The sequence below is a fragment of the Myotis brandtii genome, unplaced genomic scaffold, assembly GCF_000412655.1.
Source record: "Myotis brandtii unplaced genomic scaffold, ASM41265v1 scaffold79, whole genome shotgun sequence".
In the NCBI taxonomy this organism is placed as follows: Eukaryota; Metazoa; Chordata; class Mammalia; order Chiroptera; family Vespertilionidae; genus Myotis; species Myotis brandtii.
The window spans coordinates 2,646,441-2,658,148 of NW_005371173.1; the positions used below are offsets into that span (position 1 = coordinate 2,646,441).

General features: G+C 56.7%; 1 protein-coding gene across 1 annotated transcript in view; it reads right to left on the reverse strand.

The window, feature by feature from the left end:
- The window catches only part of OBSL1 (obscurin-like 1), a 21,127-nt gene that overhangs the window by 7,616 nt on the left and 1,803 nt on the right, over positions 1-11,708 (reverse strand). Inside the window, 13 exon segments of the mRNA XM_014531007.1 lie at positions 9-145; positions 295-582; positions 661-936; positions 1,691-1,963; positions 4,728-5,000; positions 5,554-5,826; positions 6,888-7,160; positions 8,270-8,566; positions 8,732-9,034; positions 9,185-9,436; positions 9,528-9,797; positions 11,482-11,587; positions 11,589-11,704. Coding sequence (XP_014386493.1) covers positions 9-145; positions 295-582; positions 661-936; positions 1,691-1,963; positions 4,728-5,000; positions 5,554-5,826; positions 6,888-7,160; positions 8,270-8,566; positions 8,732-9,034; positions 9,185-9,436; positions 9,528-9,797; positions 11,482-11,587; positions 11,589-11,704 — 3,137 coding nt within the window.

The following is an 11,708-nucleotide window of genomic DNA, read 5'->3' on the forward strand; positions in this document are numbered from 1 at the left end:
TGGCTCGCCAGTCGCTCCCCGTCCTTGTACCAGCGCACAGTGCCCCCAGGCGCGGAGAGGTGTACCACCAGCTCTAGGTCCCTGCCTGGGGAGCTGCGAACTCTTGTCTGGGCCGCTTCTGGGGTCACCACCCGCACGGGGGGCTCTGTGGAGGCAGAGCTTTGGGTCACTGGGAGGAAGTGGCTCAAGGGCTATATGGAGAGCAGTGGAGGCAAGATGGGGAAAGGTACAAGGAGGGGACAGGCGTGCTAGAGGAGCGGGGAACACATGGGTTCTTGCCCAGGCTGTACTCACCAGCCACTTGGACAGTGAAGCTGAGGCTGGGGGCCCCTGGGGCCTCCCCGGACTGGCAGGTGTACAGGCCGGCGTGGGCTGGCTCTGCAGCCCGGATGCAGAGGACGCGGCGGGGGCCCTCGGCGTGGAGCTCCACGCCCTCCTCCTCCTGCACCGGCCTCCCATTGTGGCTCCAGAACACGAGGGCGCCAGCCCGGGAAAGCTCACAGCTCAGCATCACCGGCTCCCCGGGGGCCACACAGAGCGGGCCGGGGGCTGCCTCTGGGGCAAGGAACTGGACTGGGGGCTCTGGACAGATAGAGGAGGGGTCAGCTTGGGCTTGCTTCCCCCGCCTCCCCCCGCCCCGGGCTGGCTGGAGGCACCCACCAGCCAGGCTGATGTTGAAGGTGACAGCTTCATCACGGGTCTCACACACATACTCCCCGGCATCCTCGGGCTGGGCGTGGGGCAGGGTCAGGGTGCGAGCGGGCCCCTCGGCGCCCAGCTGCAGGGCGTCTGATGCTTCCACTTCCAGCCCATCCTTGTACCAGCGCACCTGGGACCCAGCAGGGGCCACCTCGCAGCGCAGCTCCACGCGCCCTGGAGCCCCAAACTGCAGGTCCAGGGAGCGAGCTGCGGGCCGCACAATCCTCTCTGGCGGGGCTGGTGGGTGAACAGAGAGAGGCACACGTGGGCTCAGCCTCACCTGCTAGCTTCTCAACCATCTCCCTTCACAGTGCAGCTCTTGGGAATGGGACCAGCTACAATCCGTAGGCACCTACTGTGTGCCAGGTGCCGTGATAAGCACACTGCAGTTCCTTTCTCCGCTACTCCCGACACTCTCCGGAGGGGTGCTGCTGCCGGCTTCACTTTATAGATGAGGAACTGAGGCCTCTTTGGAGGAAAGTGACTCACCCAAGGTCACATGGACGGAAAGAGGTAGCCCAGACCTGCCTGACCCCAGTGCACACCCTTCCTATCCCACACCCACTTTCTACCCACTTTCCCTGCTTTGCCTCCAATGCACGTATACCACGTGAAAAAACATCTATTTTAGCTATTTGTTGTCTGTCCACCCTCATTAGAATGAGTGCTCCCTGAAGATGGGAGGCTTTCTCTTACTGGTTCATTACTGTATCCATCAGCATCTAGAACAGTGCTGAGCACATAGCATAAGTATTGGTTGAAAAAATGGACTCCTGATTGCTAGACTCTCTTGACCAGGTCCCTGGTCACTGTCCCAACCTGATTTGAGTCATCTAGGGCTCTCTGTTGGCTGAGAATAAGGAGGCTGGAGAAGGCAAAGGCTGCATGGGGCCCGACGGGAGCCCTAAGATATAGGAAGTCAGGGGTTTGGGTGTCTGTCCCTCTGCCTCCTGCTTTTCTAGCTCTCCCGTGTGCCCCAGAAACTGCCCACCTGTGACGGTGACAGTGAAGAAGGCCGAGTCGTCTCCAGCGTCGCACACGAACTCGCCCCCATCCTCGGGCTGGGCAGCAGGCAGCACCAGGCGGCGGCAGGGCCCGTCACTCTCTAGCACCAGGGCCTCGCTCTCCTCCACCTCCAGCCCATCCTTGTACCAGCGCACCAGGGCGTCCTCCCGCGACAGCTCACACATTAGCACCACACACTCCAAGCTCACGGCGGTCAAGGTCACCTCATCCCGGGGGTGTATGATGCGTACGGGGGGCTCTGCAGAGTGAGGGCAACCACAGGCTATGACAAACTCACTGCCAGCCTCCCTGGAGCCATCTGGCAGCGTGACGTCCCTGTCACCCACAATAATGAGTAACGAGGATAATCACAAGGAATCATAGGTCCACAATTTGTTCTCTGAAGTCCCTGGGGCCAGAGGTGTGGCAGAATCCAGCATGTTTCAGACTGCAGAAGTGGTGCATTTATCACATCTCATCTCCCCACCCCTTCAGCCCCCAGGGGCACCCCCATAATCAATCACATTAACGTTTCTTCGGTGTAACATACAGATGTATTCACTCTAAGCAGAATAATCAAGGAGTACAAATATCTTCACAGCAATTAAGCTCAGGTTTTACTAAAATGACTTTGAATACCGAACTTACTGAAAGCCTTTGGGTTTTGGGAGATTTTTGGATTTCGAAACTGTGGATAAGGGATCATGGATCTGTACTAGCAAGTACTTATATACCGCGTTCTGAGGTTCCTAAGCACTTTACACAGTTAACCTTCACCGCAGTCCTAGGAGGTAGGTATTGTTTTATCCCGGTTTTCCAGTTGAGGAAACTGAGGCACAGAGTGATTAAGCAACTTCTTTAAGGTCACAGCTGGCTACACCTACTCTAGGGCAGGAGAAAGAACTACCACCTGTTAAAGGAACACAGACTCTGCAACCAGTGGGAGGGATTCTGAGCCAAGGCTTGCGGGAACACTAATGATTTTTGCATCTGCGCATGGATTGCCAACACCTGGCTGAGAGTTCTCTGGGGACAGTCAATGCCGATCCTGGGAGTTCCTCTCCAACTGCTCCAAGGTGGTTGCTCCTCCATAGAGAGAAAAGGATGTCAACACTGAATAGGGCAGTGGACTGAGCCAGGGCCTGCTCACATTCCCTCGGCACCCTGGGGGTCTCCCAGAATCTTGTCTACGGGACACTTAGTGCTTCGTTAGCATTCGGCCCCCTTGTGGCTGGGCTGGGGAACTGCTAGCTTCCCGGTCTGTTTTTGCAGGGGTGTGAGCATGGGCAGAGGTGCCCATCAGCACACACTCAGCCCTCTGCCTCTGCAAACCACCTTCCTAACTGAGCTCCTCCTGAGTCTAGAGGATGCAGGCTGGTTCTCCGGGCCCCACCAAGGCCAGCTGATTGCAGACTGTGGCTGTCTGAGGGGTGAGGGAGGGTATAGGGCAGTGGAGTGACTGGGTGGAGTGATGGGGCTGGGGTGCCTGCACCTCCGTGGGACCTCAGCTTGGTATCAGACTTAATTCTCCCCCGTCCACACCAAGGTGGTGGTGTGTGAATTTCCTTATTCAAATCTGGTGTTTTGTGGGGAAGCCAAATGTGGGCTGGCCTATGTGCAGCTGTGGCCATGAATCTGGCCAGGGCTTAGGGCAGGTGAGTTTGAAGGGACTCACTACAGGACAGATGTACAAAGGCCTCTCTGACTTTGTGGGCTTGTATGTGTCAAGCTGCACTATTTGGGTGCAGGGAGTGGGGGGCCCTAAGCTGCTCAGCCTAGGTTGAGGCATTGTTCCCAGGGCAGAGCAGGGGAGGAGGCAAGACTGTGCCAGCAGCGGGATGGTCGCTCCAGTGTAGCCAGGGGGGTTCTTCTGCACCACCCAGAGATGCCTAGGCCCTGCACCCCCCCACACCTCCACACCCCCACACAGGACTGGTGCTGGCTGCACTTCCAAAGCTCCCAGCACCGAATGACTAGCACTTCCATAGTCGTCCCCGTGCTCTTCTCACTTTGCATATTCTCTCCCACCTTCAGCCCCAACCCCATTTCCCTCTTAGCTAACTCAGCCCTCGCCCCAAGTATCCGTTTCAAAGGCACTTCCTGCCGCCAATCTGGTTAATAGACCCAGGCCTTGGGCTCCCTCTGCTCCCTGTCAGGACACCTGACAACCCCACGCTCTAAGACCCGCTATCGTGAGCTCCTGGAGGGAAGTGGCGTGTCTGCCTGGGAGCTGCTAAGCATCCAGAGCGCTGCCCAGGGAAGTACGGTCACATAGTCACTCGGTGACTCTCTGAGGCCCTTCCTGACTCGCTTGCTCTGCTCTCTTGAGCCCTCTGCCCTGTCCCTCACAGCACTTGTCACAAGGTGTCGCTGTACATTTATTTGCATGTTTATTGATTTAACATGGTCGCAAACTCAAATGCCCACAGGGGAAGTAGTCTGGGGAGAAGCGGGAGGGTGGGACAGGGAAGTGGGCCCCGAGTTATGGGGGCAGCTGCTACTCAGTGCCAGCTGCTCGTCGCCATGGGGGGAAGCGGGACCAGAGCCGCCGGGTCTTCGGCCTTTTCAAGAGGACGCATAACTCCGGATTGTTATTTGAACTGTCCTGACTTTGGTAAGACTCTGCAGGCCAAACAAAAACACATCTGTGGGCTGCATGGGGTGCTAGGGACTGCCCATTTGCGTTCTCTGGTTAACAGGTACCGCCCCAGCTAGACTGGCAGCTCTGAGAGTGGGAGGGGTCTGCATTGCATACAGTTACCCACAGCACATAGACAGTGCTCAGTAAATTAGTCTGTGAACCACAACTATTCCTTCCTGGCCTTGGGCATGGGACGGGAGGGTGTGGGGGGGACCTGTTCACTCAAACACAGACCCTCGGTTCTTCCAAGCAGGGAGCTCTGGTACATGCACTCATAGCCCCCCGCCCCCTCCGGTGTGCTAGCTAGGGGCTATGTGGCCAGCTTCTCCAAGGGCTCGGGACTGTCCTCTGGTGACCCCGGGCAGCTGGGGTGGGTCCACACCTGTGACAGTGACGGTGAAGGAGGCTGACTCGTCATCGATTTCACACAAGTACTCGCCGGAGTCCTCGAGCTGGACGGCAGGCAGCACCAGGCGGCGGATGGTGTCCTCCTTCTGCAGGAGCCGCGCTGGACTCTCCACCACCTCCTCGCCATCCTTGGTCCAGCGCACCTCGGCCCAGGGCCGGCACAGCTCACAGGTCAGCACCACGCGCTCCAGGCGCACGGCCGCCACATACACCTTGCCGCTGGGGTACACGATCCATGAGGAGACGTCTGGGGGACAGGGGCAGTGTGGCCGGATGTCAGGGGCTGGAATCAATGGGCCCTGCCTGATCCATGCCTGTTTCCTACTCCTGCAACGTGCGCCACAAATGGAACATTCGGGCCCTTCCTCAGAGAGGGTCTCACAGGCCTCACACTCACAGCTGGAGACAGAACAGTCACCAGTCACATCAAGGGCACGACGGCAGCCTCAGCCGTAGGACACTCCACATTCTCTGGGTTGTGACAGGGACAGTAGGAAGGGTGGGACTGGGGAGAGGAGTTGGGGTCACCTGAAGGCCTCAGATCTCCTGACCCCTCTAGTGCCCACCTGCCCTATGGTACCACTGTCTTCCCTCAAGTTCCCTTTAGAGGGGTCTTCAGGAGAATGGAGAAGGCGGGGCTTCCCTGTGATTCATGCAATTGTGACCAGCGTATTATGACAATGAATTTCCTGCAATGACTGAACCTCGGGGTGCAGACCATGGGCAGGCGTGGGATCAGCTGGAGGAGGAAGGGGCAGGGAACACCGTCCCCTGTCCCGTGGCCCTGCCTGGACCCCCACCTGTGATGTTCACGGTGAAGTAGGCACGCTCGTCTCCAGCGACGCACTGAAACTCGCCCCCGTCCGAGGGCTGGGTCGCGGGCAGCACCAGGCGGCGATGGGGTCCTTCGTTCTCCAGCACCATGATGTCGCTGTCCTCCACCTCCTGCCCATCCTTGTACCAGTGCACAGGGGCGTCCTCTCGGTCCACCTCACAGGTCAGCACGACACACTCAGAGGTTATGGCGTGCACGAACACGTGCTCCCGGGGGTCCAGGATGTGCACTGGGGGGTCTGGAGAGAGACAGGGTCACAGAGATACTCCCCAACACAGGAGATGCGAGTCCATACTGGCTGCTTGACCGCAAGTCTTCTCTCTGGAGGACACTGGGAAGGTTAAGGCCATGCTGTGCAGGGGGTTCTGGGGTAATGACATGAGGCATGACAGATCATGTGACACCAGGATGCTATGTGAGTGCCCAGAAGTCACCACTGGGTGGGGACATGGAGGGAGGTGGCATGGAGAGCCTTTGTCTAGGCTGAGAGGAGGCCACTATCACAGGCTGTATTGCTGCTGCTTTGACAAAGAAGCCTCAGGGCACTGGTCCCGGGTCGCACAGGAGGTGGGAACGACCTAGTGGGGCCACAGTGGGACAGCTTCTCTCTATAGGTAGCGAGTTCCCTGTCATGGGTGCATTCAGACATCCTTGGAGTTGAAACAGGATTTCCCCTTAAAGTGAAGATGAGCTGGATGAGTGGTTCCTCGGGCTCTGTCCTGTGTATTCTGGCTCTGGTGGTCTGGGGGGCTGGGAACAGGCACTGTAACAAGCTTCCAGGACAGTTCTGAAGCAGCCAGCACATGGATGGACCAGCTTCTGAGAACCACTGGGCCACTGCACTTAATACTTCCTTTTCACCCTGCTGCCTGGGACAGAGGGATAAGCAGTCCTGTGTGTGAACCCCGCGGGGTGTTTGCTAGCTGTGTGATAATTGGCAAATAACCTCTCTGAGCTTCAATATCTTCATCTGTGAACCGGAGATGTATTGCCTTTCACCTAGTTGTGAAGAGTAAATGAAAGTATGTACCTTGACTAGTAAATGTCCAATAAATGTTAGCTCCCACTCTCCTTCCCTTAGCTGAATCTAGTTCCCCACACCCTAGCCCCACAGAGGGTATGTAGTGGGCAAATGTGCTGGTGTATGTGATTTGAAAACACGGCCCCTGGCCCACCAGGACCACCCTGGAAGGAAACTCCCCCCTGCCCCCCGCCAAAAGCAGGCAGACAGCAGACAGGGCTTGCATGGCCCCCAGAGTCAGCCTCAGCTAGAGGAACCCAGCTGCCATGGCTCCTGACCTCGGACAGTGATGCTGAAGAAGGCCGAGACCCCTTCCGTTCTGCACTCAAACTCGCCGCTGTCCCGGACCTCAGCAGCGGGCAGGATCAGACGATGTTTGCGTCCATCCGTCTTCACCACCAGCGACTCACTCTCCTCCACCTTCTGCCCATCCTTGTACCAGCTCGCCGGAAAGTCCACCCGGGAGAGCTCACATGTCAGCACCACCCGCTCCAAGGTCGTGAAGGTCAACGACACCTTGTCCTGGGGGCTCAGGATGTGCACCGGGCTTTCTGTATAAGGAGAAACTTGGTCACACGCAGGCCCTGGTCACGTGCAGGCCCTCGTTGTTGCTCTGCTTGAGATAAGCACTCCTTCCCTCTGAGTGTAGAAGGCTGAGAACATCAGGCCAGACAACTGCTGTTCACACATTTGTTGAGTCTTAAAAAACAGGTTTGGGCTTATTAACCAGTTCTTAAGAGCAGTGGTTTTAGTGTAAGGATTCCTAGGGATCCTGCTAAAATGCAGATTCTTAGACACCCCCTCCCCAGTCGGACAAGGGCCAGGGAATCTGCATTATAACCCAGCCTCCAGATGACGCTGATGTTGGTGATCCTGGGTCACATTTGGAAGTGCTGCTCTGGCTGTTAGTTATATCTTACTTTGCCCTCTTCCCGGGATGCTGGAAGCCGACCACCTCAAGGCCTGTGTTTGGGCTCTGAGGAATTCCTTGATTGGCGTTACATCTCCAGCAATGGTGAGATGGCAAATGCCAGTGTGTTCCCTGAACTTTTAGACCCCCATCAACTGTCTTCCTCAGGGCACCTCATTCCCTCTTTTTCTCTGTCTCCACAAGTGATTCTGGAGCCAGAATGCCTGGGTTCATAATCCAGCACTGCCACTCATTAGATCTGTGAATTTCTTTGGCCAAGTCACTTAACCGCTCTGTGCCTCAGTTTCCTCATCTGTAAAATGGGATGACAGAAGAACCTACCTTCTAGGGCTGTTGAGAGCATTGTGTTAATATATGTAAAGTGATTAGGACTGTGCCTGGCACATAGGAAGAAGCTATGACAGTTAGCGATTACACAATAGGGCAGAAAGGTAGGGCCTAGGGGCCAGGGTCTATGGCTCTGAGATGACAAATATGACAGAGCTCTGTAAACCATAAAGCACTCCAAAGAATTTGGATATGATGCTCATGAATTAACAAGGGGGACCTTGTACATTTCGTGTGAGTTAAAGCCAGCCTCCTGGACCAGAATCTTCCATCTGAGCCCACCATGGGTGCTCCTTATTCTCCTGGTCCAGATGTCAGAAGTGGGAAAGCATCTGCTTCATTTTGTCAACAGGAATTGTGTCCTGGCCCTATCTGCCCACCCGGGTCCCCACCAGCACCAACCTTGGATGGTGAGGGCAGCCGAATCCTGCACACCCGGGCAGCTGAAGCCGACCAGGGCTCCGCTATCCTGGTGCTTGACGGCTTGCAGGGTGAGTCGGTGCTGCGGGCCATTGTGCTCCACACAGTACCGCAGGGCTCCAGGCCCCACTTGGCCCTCTGGCTCAGTGCCCTTGAGTTCTTCCCCATTAAGAAACCAGGTGCCCTGGATGATGGTGGAGAGAATGAGGGAGAAAACAGCATCTTCCCCGTCGTATACCTGCACATCCTTCAGACCTGCCACCAGGCGCGCTGTGGGTACTGAGATGGGGAGAGAGTGCAGCCATCAGAACCAGAGGGGTGACAGAGGGCTTGCAGGTGGAAGGCATTTAAGAAGACGGGACCGATTGCTGTAGAAGGAAGGAGAGGGTGTAACGTGGGGTAGCACTGCTGACAGGCCCCGTCTGGTCTGGAGGACGGACTCACCAAGGTGAGCAGACCCGTGGAACACAACGTGGGGACTGCGGCCATGCTCGCTGACCGAGCAGATGCGGAAGCGGTAGTCACCCTCGGAGGGCACACAGTCTCCCGGCACCTCCACGGCCCCGGCTTTCTCAACGCTGAAGCACTGGACCCAGTCTTCCGAGCCCACCTTCTGCCGCTCCAGCCGGTAGATGAAGGGGGTCTCGGGAGCTGGCTCGGGAGGCTTCCAGGTCAGCAAGACCACGTTCTTGCGGCCCTTGAACATCTCTGCAAGCACCGGGGGTCCCGGGGGACTGTGCTTGACGCCTGAGACAAAGGCAGGGTTTGTATGGGAGCCCTGCCCCAGCCTCCCATCACCCTTCCTCCTTAGGTCCACTTCCCAACCCGGTCACCCTCCTGCCCTGGCTCTCCTGTCCAGCCCTTGAGGAGTCTGACCAAGGGCTTTCACGCCCTCACATTTGACTCTCAGAAGAGTGGTGGTCCGGGAGTTGCCCAGGCTAAAGGTGACTTCGCCAGCATCTTCTCGAGTGACCCCCGGAAGGACCAGGGCATGCATGTGGCCGGAGCTGCTCTGGCAGGTGGTCGGCAGGTCCTCCCCATCGCGGCTCCAGCGCCCCTCGACCCCAGCCTCTCGCGTCTCCACCAGCAGCACGGCGTTCTCGCCTTCCAGAACGTCGAGCTTCCGGGGCAGCCGCTTCAGGATAGGCCCTGAGAGGCAGATGGGAGTCCATTAGCCCGGGGTCAGGGGTCAGGGCACCTGTCTGTCTCAGCCTCGGCCTCCTCCCGCTGGCCAGCCGACCTTTGACCGTCACGTTGGCCACGGTGCGCACCCGGCCGCGCATTTCGCACAGGTAGACCCCGTCGTCATCCGCCTTCAGCCTGTGGATGATGAGGCGCCTGACGGTGCCCTCCTCAATCTGTTCGTATTTCCGGCAGGGCAGCAGCCGCTGGTCCTCGCGGAACCAGGCCGTGGGAATGCGGGAGTTGGGTACTTTGCACTCGAGCACGGCAATCCCATGCTCCCGGCCCTCCACATCCTGTAAGGGCCTGGAGAAGCGGAGTCGGGGCTCTGTGGAGAGGAGAGAGACCAGAGAAGGCTCTAGGGAGGGATTCCTCTTGGCATCAACGGCCTAAACCCACATTAGCTCACGACATTTGCTTTTTTCCCAGAGCCAGCAGGCATTGTGGAAGCACAGAAAAACCTCCAGAGGGGAAGTCAGAGGCCTAAATGCTTGTCTCACCCTGACACTAGCCACATCACCTCGAGCAAGCCCATTTTAGTGACCTTGGGCCTCAGGTGTTTTACCTATAAGTGGGAAAAGGGATGGAAGGGCTTGGACCACATCAGTGATTTTCAAACTGTTCCCTGGGGCCCTTTAAAGGCACCATACAAATTCCCAGTTGAATTTTCTTTTTAAGGTACTTTAAGCATTTTCAAAACTGCATTTTGCAAAAGGAAAGCATGATGCTGGAAACAACCCTGTGGGTTCACCTGCTGCTGGAGCAGTGCGACGCTCTGCCTGCCTGCTGGGCTTTTTTGTCCTGCTAGAGTTCAGCTCCCCTGGCCAGTGTGTGGCCGCCTGCCCGAGAGGTCACCCCTGTGGCACAGGTGCCACATGCTTGAATGTGTGCCAGGCTGGGCTCAGGAGATTTGCCAAGTTTTTTTCCTCGGAGGAAAAAAGTTGGACAATAACTAGTAGAGGTATAATCCTGCAGGTTGTGATGGATTCCTATTATGGAGAGCTTTAACTTCCAGTGTGAGCTTGGGGTGCTTCCCCCAACCTCGTTTTCTATTTATGAGTATTTATTAGATGTTGGTGACTCAACTTTGAAATATAAATTTCTTCTCCTTCACCTTCCTCTTGCAAACCCAGGGAGAGAAGTCTAAAGAAAGAATGGCTAAAATTTGCAGGGCAGTTTTTCTCCCTCAAGTTTACCTTTGGTCTGAATCAGGAGTTGCTCAATGTGAGGCCTGCAGCTAGGCCTTCCCCACAAGGCTCACAGACCAGACCCAGTAATGAGTACAACCTCCACTTTAAATGTGTGTATTCAATAAAATAGCCCCTGTGCTCACTGATTGGCTCTATAAGTATGTTATAAATCTGGACTTAGAAACTTACAGCCAGAAAATGATCCTTTTCTCTTATAATATACTAGAGGCCCGGTGCACGAAATTTGTGCAGGGGGGGAGGTAGGGGGTGTGTCCCTCAGCCGGGCCTGCACCCTCTCCAATCTGGGACCCCTCGGGGGATGTCCGACTGCCGCTCTAGGGCCCTGTGGGATCGGGCCTAAAGAGGCAGTTGGACATCCCTCGCAATCTGCAACTGCTGGCCCCTAACCGCCTCTGCCTCCGCCTGCCACTGAGGCTTTGTTCAGAAGATGTCGGTCTAATTAGCATGTTACCCTTTTATTAGTATAGATTGGGGCCCTAGATGGGATTTCCATTGGGGGAGGGGAAGTAAAATAACAGGCTGAAAAAACCACTGGACTAGAAGAGTGCTAGGCCTCTCTCAGTTAATAAGTCAAAGGGAGGTTTTCCACTTCATGCCTCAGAATCACCTGGGGAGTTTGCTAATCTGGTCCTGGATACCTTGGAGACCTATTAAATCCGAATCCCTGGGGGTGGGAAGCGGGAAGAAAATGGGCTTTTAATACCCCGCCTCCTGTCTCCCAGTCCCCCCACCTTCGCCCGAGCAGCACAGGGCACCGAGAGGGCTGGAGTTAGGGGGACCTGGGAGGGGGCGCCGCCACACCTTTGACGTGCAGCTGCACGGCGCTGAGCGTCTGGCCAGCCGAATTGCGCGCGGCGCACACGTAGAGCCCGCGGTCCCGGGCCTGGCAGTACAGCACCTTGAGCACGATCCCAGAGCCATTCGATCTCGGGCTCGGGCTTGCCCATCACGTAGCAGCGGAACTTGGCGTGCTTGCCCTCGTTCACCCAGAAGGTCTTGGGCGCGCACTTGAGCGGCTCCACCACTGG